Raw genomic sequence first — 17,784 nt, forward strand, 5'->3', positions numbered from 1 at the left:
GAAGAAATAGGCAAAGAACGGAAAAAAATTCCTCACTGTCAATGATTGCCTGTTCACTATTTCTCATTTCCAACTCACTACAAATCTCTCTCCAAATTCAAGCCTCTCCCTCTTGGCTCAAACTCCTCCTTATCGGGTATGACCTCCTTGGGTACAATGATGGCTCCAAACCCTGTCCACTAAAAACCCTCAGTGCAAATCACTCCCCAAATTCAAGCATCTCCCTCTTGAATCAAATTCATCTTTATCAGTTATTTTCTCCTTGGATACATTGATGGCTCCAAACCCTGTCCACCAAAAACCCTCACTACAAATCTCTCCCTAAGTCCAATTATTTCCTCTTGGCTCAAACTCGTCTTCATTGGGTACAATCTCTTTGGGTATACTAATGGCTCTAAACCCTGTCCATTGCAAAATCTCATTGTAAATCTCTCCCAAAATTCAAGTCTCTCCCTCTATGTTCAAATTCGTCCTAATCAGGTATGATCTCCTTAAAGTCATTGCCAGTTTCATAATATCAGTTGCTACGAGACAAGATTGGCTTCTCCAAACATGGCTAATCTTTAGGGGGGCATGATAAGGGATTATAATCACTTAGGCTTAAGAGATAAGATGTTTTATCTTTCCTTCAGTTTAGGAGATAAAATCTCCATGATTGTATTTATCATTTCTATGCTAAATTGTATTTTAATGAATGCAAAATGTGGTTCAGTTCAGCATATCATAACTACTGCTACATTAGCTACCTTAGGAGTTGCCTCAGGCAGTATTGTAGTCTCCGTTTTAGGATACCGATCAACAATAATCTTTCTTATCACCTCTAAAAGCAGCATCAACCCTTATCTTTGTCTCTTCCATCAAGAAGAGCTCTTCATGTCTGCTTCGGCGAGTTGACCAGTGAGTATCAAAAAGCTTCAGAAATTTTGAGTTTGAACTGATTGTCGAGTCTTCTTTCAGACTCCTTGCATCCATTTCTTTCCTGATCGCATTCACGTTGAAGTCGTCATTCAATCACGTGTATAACCATCACCATATTTACGGGACCAAAATAACAGCGACGGGGACGGAAATCAAATTTAAGAAGAGACAAAATGTCAATAGTATTTATAGATGTGACATTGCATGGATGTCAACTTTCTATTGGCTTGTATTTTGATAGCAGTTTCTATAAAATTGAAGATTACCTCCATTAACAAATTAGTTTTTGCATAACTTCAAATACTTAACCCTTTCTAGAAAAAAAAATGACCTCTTCCACTTCGTTTGGGGTAATTTTGGGTCTCTATTAACGTAACGGTACACAATGGAGAAAACCAGTGCCAAAATCACAATGGATGGGAGATCCTAATAGCTAGGGGTGACATCGAGCCAAGCCAAACTCAAACCCGCATATGTTCGAGCTTGCATGATCTGAATACTTCGAATTCGAACTCAGCCTCGAGCCCAAAAAAGTTAATTGAGCTTGAGCCCAAGCTAGAGCCAAGTTCGAGCTCCAACCTACATTTAAAACTTCGAAAATAAAAATAAAATATAAAAATAAATAAAGAGAATATAGAGATGACATTGGTGTGATTGAACTATAAGATATCATAGAGGAGTCCAAGACTTTGCAATAGAGTATTCTAATGTATAATAACCAACTTAATAGACCTTAAAGAAAGAGCAAACACCTCCATCAATAGTGTTTATTCTATTGGTAAACAACAACATTAGATGTTGAGATACCCAAAAGGGTTGAACAATTGATTGTTTTTGAGGTTTGAGGTAAATAAGATCAACTATCAACCAACTAAAGAGAAAATTGACGAGAGCAATTAGAGTAAATGGTATTTTCAAAAAAAAATTATGCTAACAAATCGGTTCACCAACTAACAAGTCAAACTTAGAAAATCTCGAGTTTGGTTTGTTATACTTGACAAGTTTTATTTCATGTTTGAACTCAAAACCAAACTCAAGTAAAAACTAAACTAAGCCAAGCTTTTTTCGAGTTGAGCTCGAAAGGTTTGTGAGCCGGTTTGGCTTGGTGCTACCCCTACCAACAGCAATGAGCTGCCGCAAGACACCCTTTTTGGCTTGTTGATCACATAGGTTGGTAGTTAATCATAGTATGTGGTTCCATTCAATTTGTCATAGATCAAAGAGATCGAAATTCATCAAATAAGTATTCCAGGCCTCCATAGAGTGGCAGATGCTTTGGCCATCCATGAAATTACGTTGGCAAAGTCTCCTTTGACTGGACCTAAAATCTCTAGACGAAGAGATTGCTGCCCGCAAGGAGGGCTCTATTTTCTACTCTCCTTCAGTGTCGTTCACCAGCAGGGCCTGAGAAAAGTAGAGGGGAGGAGCCTGAATGGTCCACCAGTGCTAGCAGGGCTTGGATTGCCAAGGGAGAAACCACTGAAATTCAGTTTTAGCCATCAATTGGAGGGGCATGCCAGAGTGTATTGAAGCTTACACGGGTTCTCCAAATATCTTCTGATTACAGAGGTTGGAAATAATGGCTTCTATTGAAGTGAATTGACCCATAGGAAAGAAGTGGATGGTGGACTCAAAGTAAATAGAACTTCTTTTCAATGACATTTTTACTAAGGGAAAAGACCCATGGCAGAAATGCAATGAGCTTTATGCACAGCTTTTACAGATTCCTTGCAAATGAGTGCATGAATATTCCCTCTTTTGCATCCTCACAGCATGACTGAGGAGAAGGAAAACTTATTAGCATGAAAGGAAGAAATGATAACCAGATAAACTCTGCAAAATGCCAATGAGCAATTCTAAATTACAATTTTTCTTCTAAAATTCACAACAGGCTTTTTTCTCCTTGTCTGAAACCTATAACATTGCTATCTACCAAAACTTGTTTCCCAAAAAAAGTAATTCGCAAAGCAATCGATCCATTCTCTATAGAAAAATGAATGTGACATCTTGCTGAAGGAATAGATTGGTGCTCACCTTGCTACATTGGAGTTAGACAAAGTACATATTTCATAATAGAAAGCTGACCAAAAATAAAAAAACAAACCGCTAGATTGTCACTCGCTGTTATAGTTCAAAACCAGATTGTGGCTCTTGCATTTGAGAAGACACCAGTGCTTCTATTTGTGATCAACTTGAATCCCTCCTGCAGATCCACAGTCGGAAATTCATAAACAGCAAACTATAAATTGGAATGGAATGAGTTACATAAACTCGATGATCTAACACCAAGTTGAGCCAAATGTATCAAGTTCCTATAGCTTCTTTGGTCATTTCTACCTTTCTCTTCCAGCAAGCCAATAAATGTATACTTAACATCTATATTTCCAACAAAATTCAATAAAGTATAAAAATGGCATTCTTCTGTCTCATGTGAGCTAGTTTGAACTATAAATGATGGAAAGGGCTAAAGCCAACAGATTCCACTGCTTGTCCTATTGTTTTGCAGGCTTTAACATTTTAAATGCTTGCTCAGTTATTGTCCAAATCCATAAACTTCCTAACATTTTTCTATAAACTCCCATTGTTACAACTATTTTTCCAGCATATCCCAAAGTTTCCCATAGGAACAACTAATTCATCTCTGAAGATTGACTCTTGTGCCCTAGGCACCATATTGCACCACTGTCAAGAAAAGCAGAGTAAATTAAATTTAGTAGAAAAAAACAAAGAGCTAGAAGGTTCTTATACTGATGGCCAAATTTGAAATTGAGCTCACATACATGAGGAGTTGCAGCACATTGGCACTTGCAATCAGATCTAAACACCTTGACACAAATAGAAGAAGGCAACAATATTTGTCAACTTAGAGGCCATTAGTTCTGTCATGAAGTCCAAAAGGCACTGAGGCAAGATAAGTGGTACATGAGAGATTACAGCAAGGTCATGCTAAAAGGGTGACATTTGAGTCTTGCCATGAGAGAAAGAAGATCTTTATCATGTAAGAATGAAGAATTAGTGGACAGAGAAGGGAAATTGAACTTCTTTTAAACAGCATTATTACAACAGGAAAAAGACCTATGGCAAAAATGGAATTAGCTTTATGCACAACTTCTATGAAGGGAAGTTGTTCGCTAAGAAGAACAGGTAACTATTGGATATTTCATCTTTAAAACTGAGAGATTACCGATTTGTGCTAAGAAATGTGTGAATTTTCCTGCTTTTGCATCCTTGGGAGAAAGAAAACTTATTCTTTGAAGTGATAACCAGATGAATTCTGCAAAACAGATTTTTCATCTTCTGAATACTAAAACAATGCCAAAGACAATTCCACCAAAGTCTTTTCCTCCAAAAATTAGTTTACAAAGCAATCCACCTTTTTTTCCCCAGAAAATCCACCTTGCCACATTGTAGTCAGACAAAGTACAATGATAGAAAACTGAGAAAGAAAAAACAATTTTCTATACACATCCCCAATATTTCAAGAATGGAAGTTGCACAGACAATCATTCCACATGGCCTGCGCAATTGAGTCCCGCAACAAGGAAGCTGTCACTTGCTGTTCTGGCTCAAAATCTGGCGATGACTCTTCAGTTTGAAGTGGCACTTGAGCTTCTATTTGTGATAGAATCTCTGTTTCCAACTTCTGAAAGATCCAATCAGTTTTCCTTTCTTCTTTAACATGATTATGTATAACGCAAGCTGCTACAACTAGCTTCACCTGTTTATCAAAAGGGTAGGGCGGTGGTCTTGTCAAACCAGGGAAGGGAGTTTTTAGTGCAGAAAAAGTCAGATCAATAGCAGAGTGCAACAATGAATGACGATAGTTAAATAGCTCCTGTGGATTTTCAGGGGGATGATCATCTGGAAACCCACTCAAGTGATAGCGAACACCAGTATATGGAGCCATAAAACCAGGCAAATTGCCATATCCTGCACTGACAAGGTAGTACTTACCTACAGGACATAAAAGTAATGTCAAAGTTTATACTATAAACAAAAATTAACGTATAAACTTTGAAAGCATACCTGGATGAACATGAAGTCTGTCCTCCCTAGAGAGTGCTGAATGAAGTACAGAGAAATCTGTGGCCGAACCTTGCCAGCCAGCAAGAACATATTGAAACCGCATATCAAAAGAGCACGCAGCCATAACATTTTGTGAAGTAAATCCCCTATGATTGTGAAATGATTGTTGTCCTTCAAGATTCACCATTGCTGGAATGTGTGTCCCACCAATAACTCCAATGCAATCCTAAGCAAGTACAAATTTAGTGAGACTAACATTCAACTAAGGACATGAACTATCACATGTTGATAGGTTGTTGCTTACTTGGAAATATGGGTGAAACAGAGAATTATTTATGATCTCTGGTGGTGTTTGAGTTGTTGGGGGCTTCAAAAAATGTGGTGCAAGAGCTGCAGTTGCCTTTAGCACGTTGTTGAAATGGCGACTAATTGTTTCTCCAGAGTACCGAAAATGATCTTGAAGAACTCTGTTTCGTTCATTACGACCAATTGTCAAGAGAAATATTGCCAACTGCTCCTCAATCCTAACTCGATTTGTGTTGTGTAGCAAACCTCTAGATTGTAAAACACCACAGAATTTATTAAAAACTGTTTTATCCATACGAAAATGTTCTCTACATTGTATCCTGCTACCATCGAGTATTTCATCAACATAGCTCGTCTCATTGTCTGAGGAGGTAAGACTTGATTCTTCTTGTAAATCTTGCTCTTGCTGTAGAAAATGATATGCAGCTGCAATTGCTGTGACAGATGCCGCCATTGCCACAAGAACTTCATCAGATAGGTCCATCGCTACTCAATTCATCTGCATTCAGACTAATGGTTTTAAAAGAAAACAACTACAACAGCAAGTAAGTGAAGAAGTATTAGATTATCGACATATATGAATCAACCAGATCCCTGTGGCGACAGAAAAATATTTGTTTCGTTCAATTGAGACTCTATTAGTCATGCAACAAGAAAGCTCACCTCAAAAGAATCAATCAGAACAACTTTATCACAGAGATCATACTGGTAGATCTTCTGAACTGAACGTGGTGAATCCGTAAGTGAAACTGATACTTAATACAGACAACATTTTCAAGTTTTTTTTCAGAGTCATCATCAAGATTTTTAATCAAAATGTACTGATAGAAAAGTTAAGAATGGCGAATCACTCGAATCTACATCGAAACGATCCTGACAGCACACAGAACTGCGGCAGTCAACATGTACCACAACAATCCTAAGAAAGCAACGTATAATTCGTAATTAAATTATAGGATGGAATTATCAACAGACAAATTCACGGTGACACCGGCGATAAAAAACATAAAGAACACAAGTAGGAAAAGCCAACCGCTATACTTGCACAAGCTGGTCGCAATTTCCTGCTTGGCGAACCCTACCTTTTGCTCAAGATAACCAATACCACACAAATGCCAGCGTTTTCTCACCCTTTAGTTTCACTGGAAATCTGGCGCTCTTTTCAAATTTTTTTCTTAAGCTTGGAATTTTGGGTCTTCGAGGAGGCTTATTTCTTCCCAACGAACGAGACCGCCTCGAGCAAACATTGTATTAAGAACCTATAATTTTAAATAACAATTATTTATAATTCTCTTTTATTTCTTCGTCCTGTAAATTTAAAAAGAAACTTTTACCTAATTTAAAAAATAATAATAATAGGAACGACAAAAAATCCTAATTATTTATTAACAAAACAGATGAAACAGATGAAATTCCTGCTTCATTTATTAAAATGATACCGAAATTAAGAAGAAAAACATAAAGGAGTGTTTTTTAATGGATCCGAATTATGTACCCGAATATATGCCAATTTACAGAAATGACTTCTCTTAGGTGATGAAACTAGAGGGGAAATGGTTTATTTTCAGAGTTTTTTCTTCATCTAAAAAGGCTAAATCCGAATGATCGTACGGTGTCCTTAGAAGGGAAGATTACAAAAAGATAGTTAAAAAACAACAGAGGCCATTGAGCATCTCTCAGTCCAAATGCAATTGTTACACCAGTTAATCCAGGTCCAAATGTAACTAAATCAAGATTGCAACAAAACTACAAACAAGCAAACACTAAAAGTCTATCTTACAAGCAAAAATTGAACTGGAACAGAACCCACTTGTCCCAGAGTGCAATACAAAGAAACTGAGACAGAATAACTGACCATAAATAACTAGTTCACCCTCGATGAATTCACTGAGCTTGACAGTGTTCAAGCCATAATAGCACAGAGCAATAGGTTGCGGATGCTCATGAGAACCAATCTGTGGTCTTTGCTAACATTGGCTGATTGAGCCTTCAGCAGTATAAATTAATGTTGAATGATTCATGTATACCCAGATAATAATAGAGCTCTTTCGTGCAACATCATTCCCATTCAATTGTTGATGGTGGCTTTGAAGTAATGTCCTGAACAACCCGATTTACACCTCGGACACTATTGCAAATCTTTCGGGATACATTGTTAAGGAACTTGTAGTCAAAATTGTACCTGAAGCGTTTATACGGAAAAATATATATAAATCAAATGCCCTTGTCTCAAAAAAGAAATAAATAAGAAGTTGCTAAAACTTGATCTACTTAATCAGGAGATTTTGTTGATGAATCTTGTCAATTTGCATAGAAACTTATTAAAAGAGGTGAAAAAAAAATTAACAGAAATTAATAGTTGATAAATGCTCCTCAATAGCGAACACAAGAGTAGATGCAGACAACACAATACTTTAACTATAGAAACCACAGTAATGTAGGGTGGAATATAGACCTCCTTGACAAACAAAGCCTTGCTGTTAATTAAAAACATGATAAAAAAATGACAACAAAAATAAAATGTCATAGTATACCTATCCACATCAAGCTATGGCAGAAAAAAAATTAGAAGAAAACTTCAGTTGATACCAGCCCTCTATCGAAAAAACTTTCTCAAAAATAGATTATGTTTTATGTTATGTATCGAAATAGGCTTCTCTATCAGTGAGTTCAAGTCCTTGGCCATCACCGAGAAAATCTATAATTTACAGTACATCAAATAGAAACCACAACAAGAATAAACTCAGTTCAACGAGAGCTCTACAATCCAAGAGTTTTTCATTGAAAAAAACTGAACTTCTGCTTATAAAAATACACAATTAATTTTTGCCATTTTCAGTTAATTATTTCATAGGAATATTGTAGAATATGCAAACAAGAGGAAGAAGGGCACCAAATTTATCACTTAAAAGAAACATAAGCTATAAAAGAAGAAACACACATCACTAGAAGTGGATGCATGCCAAGTAAGTTCACAATCAAATGCAATAATATTTTCAAATGACAGTAGTCATGCCAAATCCATATAAACGATTAAGTCTATTCTGCATTACAATCAATTTCCTCATAAATCTTTACCTACACCTATATAGCATCTCATATATTAAGAAAATTATAATATCCGCTCCAACACCAAAAATGATAATATGAAGAAGCTTACCAATCTGCGGTCATTCCATCCTCACTAGTAACAGCTCTCAGTGCAACAACATGAGAATGAGTTCTTTGATCCCCTTGAACTCCAACAGATCTTATTGGCAAAAATACAGCAAAAGCCTGCCAGATGGTATCATAGAGCCCCGCATCCTTGATTGACTGAATGAAAATCTCATCAACCTGGAAGCAATTTACCAAAAATCAATGGCAAAAGCATTACAACCAACCTTTTGGCAAGATCAATGTAAACAAGTCAAATATATCCATTAACAACCATCTAACGACTGTTATCCAAAAAAAAAAAAAAATTATAAATAAGCAAACCTGCCGCAAAACTTCCAAAGCATTTCCTTCAGTGACATCACCAAGGACACGTACAGCAAGGCCAGGTCCAGGGAAAGGGTGACGCTTCAGAAATGAGTCGGGAACATTCAAAATCTTACCCAATTTCCGTACCTACCAGAAGATCAAACAAGTGGTTCTTAGAAATTATAACCATGAATAAGAACAACACACAAAACACAATGTAAATATTATTAGAGTGAGGACAGAAAATCAATTATCAACCAAGATGTCAACAACTTCCGATTCAAAGGAACCATAATACCCCTTTCTTTTTCTAATAATGGTGGCAAATGTTTATTCTGTGGCAGATATCTTGGATAATAACCATCCATAAAAGAACTCTTCAAGTAGTTGGCTCAGGCCAACAAGCAACACACAGAGTAATATAAGCAAGACCACACAAACATGATAATTGCTGCTTTTGAAGGAATAAGATGTTAAACCTCATCTTTGAAGAGAAGCTTAAGTGGTTCAATAAGCTTCAATTTCATGTTTTTTGGAAGTCCTCCAACATTATGATGGCTCTTAATGGTGTGGGAATGGGTTCTTCCACTGCCTGGTGGCGGACATGACTCAATCACATCAGGATACAGAGTTCCCTGAACTAGGAACTGAGGTTTCTTCCCTAACTGTTGTTCCAAGCTCTTCGAAAACTCATCGAATACACTAATAAATTCCTTCCCAATAATTTTTCTTTTGGCCTCAGGGTCCACAACACCTTTCAGCTTTGAAAGGAACTGATCTGTCGCATCAACGCAGGTTACAGGTAAGTGTAAGTCACTTTCAAAAGTTGATGTAACTCGCTCTCTCTCCTTGTACCTAGGATATGAGAAAAATAATTAGAAAGTCAACAAAGAAAAAAGAAAGTCACACGCCTTATTCTATCAATGGACATAATAAAAACTAACAATTAACAAATACTTAATTCCTGAAGAAAAAGAAAAATGAATGATCCTGTTGATGATCATAATAACACTAACTTCAAAAGATAAAATCATAGAAGATAATGATGTAAATAAGATATAACAAATCACCTCAATAAACCGTTGTCAACAAAAACACAGTGAAGTCTGTCTCCAATCGCCTTGTGAACCAAGGTAGCTGCAACAGTGGAGTCTACACCTCCTGATAATGCACATATGACATGATCTTCAGGTCCCACCATTTCCTTGATCACTTCGATTTCTTCCTCCACCAAATCTTGCATTTTCCAGTCAGCACTAATGCCACAAACATTGAAAAGGAAATTCTTCAATGTTTCCATGCCTTGTGGTGAATGAGTCACCTACAAGAATCAAAACATTTTTTTATGAACATACAAAATACATAAATGCAAGAAAACACCCAAAAAAGTAAAGCTTCCAACCAAATCCTTCAAAATAGATTGTGTTCATGGTGAGCGTCAACAGGAACAGCACTGGCAAACTCGTCACGTCTGGCTGCAAGTACAGAAAAACAGAGACAGACAATACAAAGGAGAAAGGTACCTCCGGATGGTACTGAAGACCGTAAAACCTCTTCTTCGAATTCTCAATCGCAGCCACAACTCCCTGTTGACTACTCCCCACTACCTTAAACCCCTCCGGCAGCCTCGCCACTTCATCGCCATGACTCATCCAAACCGTCTGTCTCCCACCTTCACCAAACAAGTCACTCTCCCCCTCCGCAACAATCTCCATCTTCCCATACTCCTGCGCGTCACCAACTCGCACTTCCCCACCAAGCTTCTGCACAATGAGATGCAAACCGTAGCAAATCCCCAGCACGAAGATATCATTCTCCTGGACATACTCGACAAATCCATCAGGAAAAGAGGGCCCGCCGGGGGTGTGGACGGAGCTAGGGCCACCGGAGAGGATAACGACTCGGGGATTGAGAGCGATGATGGATTGGAGAGAAGAGGTGCCAGAGACACAGAGGGATAAAACGGAAAGGTTTCGGATTCGGCGGGTGATTAAGTGGGTGTACTGCGAGCCAAAATCAAGGATGAGGACCAGATTGCTGGTTTTCTTCAAGGGCATGGAGTCCATTATCGCTGCCGCAGGAGGAGCTCCAAGGCGCGTTTGGAGATACCCTCTCCGGTTTTTCGGCTTTGAATGCGATAGGGTTCGGGTTTTAGCCGATAATATCAGCGAGTCCGGATAGAGCCAATTAAACGCGAGGTGTTTCCTTTGGCGCGAAAAAACCTGTAGATTCTGAAAAAATTTAAGCATATCGACCCGACCTGGAATGTCCGTGAGACAACGAACGAGGAGTCGAGTCGAACCGGTCTAGCATGAAAGAATTCACAAACCTTAAATCCCAAACCCAAACCCGAGCTGCCTACGAATTGCAATTTTTTATGTTTTTTGGTCGTTAAAAGAGAACGGACTCATTCTGGGTTACCCCAAGCCTAGTGAAGCTCAATTCAAAAGACTTCTCACAAGACAGGCCTTTTTTGTCTTTCCATTGCTATAGATTTACACTAGACCCCTCAAACTCATTAAGGCTCAAGCACAATACGTCGTACTCGAATACTTCCGAAGAAACAGTTAAAACCAGAAATCGTTGTGAAACCTCCCCTGGTTTAAGCTACCAATATAACCTACAATTGGAAGCTCTTCCATTTCAGAGTAAACCAAAGTTGTGCTGAAGAACATGATCTCAATCACATAACCAGGAGATATGTCTCTTTAGGGGCATGCCGAATGAGTAACTCCTTCCAGTCCTGAAGGGTATACTGTTTCTTCTTAACCTTCTTCAAAATATATAAGACTCTTATCCTAAAGTTCCAAGTCAATTCACAGGGCAGGTTCCATCAGATAACAGAATAAAATACATCACGAATTTTTCAGTAAAATTACATTCAGTCAACTTCAAAAATACAGCAGGAAGTACTCCAACGTCGCAGGCCCTGCACCAAATACTGGTCGGTTGAGAGCAGTAAACTCGGATAAACATGCAAAAAATGATCGGCAAAGGTTTAACTAGTACCCATTGTTATTTTTTCTAACTCCACCCGAAGTACCTCGTTCCACCAATTCGCCTCGCTAATTCAAAGTCCTTTCTCACTGTAGCACAAATAAAAAAACACAGAGACATAGGAAAATGAATCGCTTACAGTCACAGGTATTGTTCAAAGTGCAAAAGAAACCAGTGTTATACTACTGCAACATGGTGCACATAGTATCTAATGGTTGACAAAAAACTGAGTGCTGCCATAACTGATAGCACTCATGTGTTCTGACCATGAAACTCAAATGTTTGGTTACTCAAGAGGGAGCCTGATAGACTATTTTGCAGGAGCCCCATCCTGATACATATTATGGAATGATGAAATAATTGTTGTTCTTTCATACTATAATGAAAGGATGATCCTCAGGCTTCAACAAAAGAACACTATTACAGTGTACTTCAAGCAAAAGAAAAATTTATAGATCTTGCTAAAGACACATAACCATCAGGTTAAATAACAAGTTGCTACTGTTTATTTCCTTTTTTTTAAGGTTGAATCCCATACCCTGAACCTCACACTAGAAACCTCATAATGTAGCCATTGAACCAAAGTCCCATTCCACATACATTGCTACTATTGAGTCTCCTGACTTTGCATTGAAATGACTATTTTTCTTGCTTGGATGGCATAAAAAATATGGCTCATATATTCACATTTGTCTACGGACAACATATTACTACTACAAACACCATTTTCATACCGATCATGTGAGCCCCTAATATGGAGTTTTTTAGTAGCCTGTTTCTCTTATGAACATATTTAACCATTAAAAAAAGTGAATTCAAGAGAAACAAAAGAAATTCTAAAACATACTCAGTGTAACACGCTTAGCATGTATTGCAGATAACATGCTGTCTTCGAATAAGTGAACTAAATGAGCTTCTGCTGCCTACAAAAAACACAAATTTGGTGAGTTTGACCACAAATATGAACATCTCATGAAGATAGTAAATATGAGTACAAACATTTTTTTGTGAAGACAACGAATATGAATATTTTTCAAGTACTAAAAGTTTTGCTAGCTTGTTTTATGGAACATTAGCAACAAAAGGAACATGTGGGTTCATAGAGTTAATAACTAAATACTTTTGTGTAGTACTTACCATTTACATGGACATCATTCTCATCAGTAGCTAGAAAAGGAGTTGTATGAGTTGAGCAGTAAACAAGCAAAAAAGAAATCTTTCAAGGTTTCTATCTTCTCCCAAAGCATTTTGTACCACCAGCATGCTCCTGGGTAATGCTCTCCCATTGGTTAAACCAGAGAAAACTTCAGGCTTAGTTAAGGAAATCGTGGATTTGCTGGCCTTGCGAGACAGTTGCTCATGATGTAGATCAATATTTTACAATGAGGGGTGCATAGAACCGGCTCAAACAGACCAATTATTGATCAAAGTACAACTTTAATAGCATAAAAAATGTTAAAGCAACTTATTTTGCTACTAATTAATTTTTAATGACTCAGGATTGAAGAAAAAACAATTACTAAGCTGAATCTTTAATACCATAAAAAGGTTACAACAAATTCTTTTACAATTAATTGATTTTTTAATGATTGAGGATAGAAAAACGCAATTGTAGGCTGAATCAACGGGAGGATCAACTGTTACATAAGTAATATGATCAGGCTTTTAGGTTCAAAGAAAACAAAAAACACTTTATCTAAATCCAAAGCTGACAAGGTCTTCCCACTGCCTCAATCTAATCCAACTAATCAGATTGGTCCAGGTTCTACGACATAGATCACAACATCTGAGTGACCCCAAGATACAGTGGCTTCATAAATATCAAGAATCAAGAATTCCAACTACCTTAAATAGATTCTCCAAGTCTGTGCTTCATTCAGAATTAAATTTTTACTCACTTAGTAGAAAAGGGTCATTTAAAAGAAAAAAAGTAGAGAAGGGCCACCATCATGGTCGGTCATATTGCGCTACAAATTGATGTATCAGATAGTATGTATCCGATTCACCTCCCTGATATGGTTTTACATAATAAATTTCAGCCTGACTGAGAGAATAGCAATGTGTATACACCTTAAAACACCAACCATTGTATTTAGTACTATGGAGAACCTTAGTCACACCATCAACAAGTGGTATAGGGATGAAAGGAACCTTGAGCATGAGAATGTACTCATATGATGTTCAAAGAAAAGAATGCATTCATAAGGTTCACAATATTTCTCGCAGAAGGTCAGAATGGAACTTTTTCAAATGCTCCATTATGGTCTTTTTTTCTTCAATTTAGTATTTACACCCAACCATTCATTCACTAACACAATCTTAAATATGTTTTTGTGGAGAAGTTAATGCCCATATTAAACTTACCAACTAAATTGCTCATCAACAAATGGATGCAATTAGAGTTCAAAGTCATGAAGAAATCAGATTCTTAAAAAATGAAGTTGACGCGAAAAAAATCATCCATGCAATAGAAAGTGTAGCTTATAGCAGAACAAGCTTTAATAGGAGCACATGACAGGCCAGACTGTGCTTTGTGCATGAGGGTGGAGACATGTCTGTGCATGTGCAGGAGAGAGAGAGAGAGAGATAAAGAGAGAGGGAGAGAGAGTTCAGTACCTCCTGCAGAGCTAGTAAAGCTTCTGCTGTCCACCGTGTTACTATTTGAGAGATGGAAAAGCTGATTTCCCTAACCTAACATGATTAGTAAGACACACTGAGCAATATACTAATATAGAGAACTTCCAATACGCCAAACACATTAAAAGATAACGACCTGAAAGAAACATCTTCCCCATAACACATTACAGCAAGATTACTTAAACATTAACTGCCTTCATGAGAAACAAGATAAGCTAGACAAGGTAATGAATGATAAAGGGAAATCCACCAAACCAAAAAGAGCTTTCCAAGCAAACTCATCTTTAATGATATTTGTGTTATGCCAATACTATGTTTCAAAAAAATGTTATGCACATAATACATGTATATGGCTGCCAGTTTTCAGGTTTACAAGTTATGAATCTACAATTCCATCCATTCCAAAACAACCCAGAATAGAGTGAATTATTGGAGAAAGCAATCTCCCACAGCATTATACCATCTTCACCTATAGTATAGCAACTTGCTTCCTCCACCATATCCAGTGATTCCAAATGGTTCTTCTCAGCATGGTTCAACATGTCAGCATCTGCTATCCAAGATTTTAATTCATATCAGCCAACATCCCCATATCAAATTCTTCGTAAAGAATCATGCTTCTGAGTGAGAACCTTCAGAAAAAAATGTTCAGTCCTTTTATCCCATCTTGAAAGCATTTGAAAACTGTTGCATATACCAAAGACAAGTCTCCTTGCTCTATGTTGCCAGTTATAGAATTTTATAGGTTACAATATAATGAATGATGGTTCTCCCCACCTATCAGCCATATCAGGCAACATGTCCCGCATCAGATTCTTCATGGAGAACCATGCTTTGGAGTTAGATCCTTCATGTTATATAGCTCACAAAATGCTCAGTCCCTTTTTCCCATCTTGAAAGAATTTGGAAACTGTTGTGCATACCAAAGACAAGCTTCCCAGCTCCACGTTCCCAGTTATGGAATTTTTATAGGTGACAATGCAATAGCATTATGATTGTCCAGGGAGTCCACCTGTACAATAATCTGGGCTCACAGCATTCAGCTATTTCATGCATCCTTCACTTTCTTAATTACCTTGGGGCCTCTTATATGAAGCTGGTTGTTCTGTCCATCTTCTGATGTTGGGAAAATCTTCATGTGTATGATAACATAGTAAAGGCAATTTGATTCCAAATAAACACAGGATAAGATTAAGGCCGGCAGTATCTGGGGCTCCTAGCACATAGACAGCTTCCAGCTGACATCCAAGATGATGGATATATACAGGGTGTGTGGGACTCTAGAACTCCATAGAAGCCAAGATAGCGGCTCTTTTATCTGACCTGAAATTATTTGGCTACTGCTTGCCTGGCCTTGTGATTCACTTGATAAACTCAATTTAGTTTCAGAAGACAGAAGCTTGGCAGTGCCATCTTGCTGCCCTATTTCAGCAAAGTGAAAATATCAGCCAGATGTAGATGCATAATCGCAGTATGTTCTCAGGAAGGCATATCAACTTATTTGCTCTTAGCAAACAAGAAACTTAAGGTCAGCACTAATTATCTGAGAGATCTTCCTGGCTGTTATGCTTGTTTCTTTTTTCTTTCTTTTTTTAACTCTAATGCCTTGTGCAATGTAGTAGAATGTGACACTTATTGAGAAAGCTATTGTAATAATTCTTACAAGAAATAAGGAAAAATCAGAGAATATACAAGACCAAATCAAAACACGACAAAGGAAACAAGTCAATGCAAAAAATGTAGATAACTGCATCATAAAAAATCTGGAAACCACAGAAACAAACCGACAAGATAGGTACCATATTATGCACCATATTGAAGATTATGGAACTTAGACTTGGTTCTGTCCTTCTGTTTCTTACTGATCCAAGTTAACATGGGGACTCAGGTAAGTCTTGAACAAGCCATAAAATCAAGACCAGACAAATAAGTACATAAACACCTATATATATATATATATATATAATACAAATTTTTAAAAAAAAAACTAAATTATGAAAGAGAGATAAACTAACGAAAAATTTCAATCCAAACTGTGTTTGAATTGAGCCAAGCCAATAAAATAAATAACAGGGAGAGAGATAAGTCATCTCTTAAATAATAGATTCAAATACTGAAGTTAAGAATAAAATTCAGAAATCAACGTGCTACACTAAGATTCAGGGAGCACAGATTCAGCAGTTTTAGTAGGTAGAAGCAGCCTAAACATGGATTCAAGTGCTCTAGGTACAGTATTTAACACGTCTGTATCTTGTATGGACATGTTTTGTTCTTTAGTGTCCCTGTAAGATTGCTGCTACAAAATTGACTTTGTGCTGGGTAAATTACGGTGTAACTCATGAGAATACTGGTGTATAAAACCTGAAATGCTGGAGGATTCTGTACTTCCTAAAAAACTTTTAAGTATAGACGTAAATAGATGTGTTCTTATCAAGACTTCAGCAGAATTAACCCCCGGACTATTTAACAAATACACCAACCAACGTCAAAATTCAGAAGAATGAGAAACTTTTTGAAGTCATACTCACTATTCGGACGAACGGAGCATGCGGAACAAGTAGGTCGATGGATTTCTGATATTTTCGTATTTCACGAAGAGCAACGGTTCCTGGCTTGAAACGCCGTGGTTTTGAAGCCCCTAATTTAGCAATTCCAGTCAACTACAAAACCTCGAAAAGAACAATATAACCCATAAAATCTGCAAAAAAATAATCAAAATAAAAAAAAAGAACATTTACCTGCCGGTGCATGTGCTCTGCCACTCCTTGGGGTCGCCTTACGTGCCTGTTAACCTCGTTTTTCAAACGCATTTCACGAGTTCCAAATAAATGAAGTCATAGAAATCCTATACGGCAACAACAACAAAAGAAAAAAAGTTCGAAAGAGTACCGTAGCCGATGAAGACGCCTCCTGGGAGTTGGTACCTGCGGTTAAAGCAGAGGAAAATGTGAACAATCAGGGTTAAGCTCCTGGCAAGTAAGAGCTTCCACTTTCGAACGAGAGATGACCTGAACTCCTAGGAGTGGAAAGTTGCGCCAGCAGAGCCCGCTTGGCTCCTTTCCTACCGGAAAAATGCTTCTGCCTCGCCATTAAAGCACGGAAGATTTTACTTATTTTGAGCTTCCGAATCAAATATGAACGCCCTGCAAGCTACCATGGCTGAGACGGCGGCATGCCGCCAGATGTATATAATTCTCTTCCCGCCGTTGTCTTCGTTTGTATTTCACAAAAGGGGTTTATTTGGAAACGAGTGTTTGAAACTTTAAATTTCAAAAAAAAGTACATAGATGCGACTTATTTCAGAAATAGGACAATTCTCGATCCTTGGTTCCACTTACTCCTTATTGTGGCACATAGGTTTAAACGAGGAACCTAACCCAACTTACTCGTTGTTGGTACATGCATATCGTAGAAATTTGGAGCAAAGAGGGTATA

The 17,784-nt window shown here is 37.6% G+C and overlaps 3 protein-coding genes across 3 annotated transcripts; all 3 read right to left on the bottom strand.

The window, feature by feature from the left end:
* Positions 1 to 4,396: 4,396 nt before the first annotated feature.
* Positions 4,397 to 5,734, bottom strand: LOC137935503 (protein ALP1-like). The gene is made up of 3 exons (XM_068780149.1): positions 5,249 to 5,734; positions 4,945 to 5,170; positions 4,397 to 4,872 (listed from the first exon to the last, which is right to left on the bottom strand). The coding sequence occupies exons 1-3, from the start codon at positions 5,732 to 5,734 to the stop codon at positions 4,397 to 4,399; spliced, it is 1,188 nt and encodes a 395-aa protein (XP_068636250.1).
* Positions 5,735 to 6,895: 1,161 nt separating this feature from the next.
* On the bottom strand, positions 6,896 to 10,858 carry LOC137934110 (uncharacterized). The gene is made up of 6 exons (XM_068778342.1): positions 10,239 to 10,858; positions 9,786 to 10,036; positions 9,195 to 9,570; positions 8,731 to 8,862; positions 8,411 to 8,586; positions 6,896 to 7,432 (listed from the first exon to the last, which is right to left on the bottom strand). Exons 1-6 carry the CDS (start codon positions 10,779 to 10,781, stop codon positions 7,309 to 7,311), a joined length of 1,602 nt encoding a protein of 533 aa, XP_068634443.1. The 5' UTR covers positions 10,782 to 10,858; the 3' UTR covers positions 6,896 to 7,308.
* Positions 10,859 to 11,266: 408 nt separating this feature from the next.
* Positions 11,267 to 17,540, bottom strand: LOC137934588 (uncharacterized). Its single transcript, XM_068779020.1, has 8 exons — positions 17,358 to 17,540; positions 17,239 to 17,273; positions 17,088 to 17,133; positions 16,878 to 16,987; positions 14,329 to 14,403; positions 12,560 to 12,635; positions 11,725 to 11,801; positions 11,267 to 11,644 (listed from the first exon to the last, which is right to left on the bottom strand). The coding sequence occupies exons 1-7, from the start codon at positions 17,437 to 17,439 to the stop codon at positions 11,740 to 11,742; spliced, it is 486 nt and encodes a 161-aa protein (XP_068635121.1). The 5' UTR covers positions 17,440 to 17,540; the 3' UTR covers positions 11,267 to 11,644; positions 11,725 to 11,739.
* Positions 17,541 to 17,784: the final 244 nt, after the last annotated feature.

This window comes from Aristolochia californica, unplaced genomic scaffold (assembly GCF_029961685.1).
Source record: "Aristolochia californica isolate CCGP_79_NKW_82.1479 unplaced genomic scaffold, dmAriCali1.0.hap1 SCAF_6, whole genome shotgun sequence".
Taxonomy (NCBI): domain Eukaryota; kingdom Viridiplantae; phylum Streptophyta; class Magnoliopsida; order Piperales; family Aristolochiaceae; genus Aristolochia; species Aristolochia californica.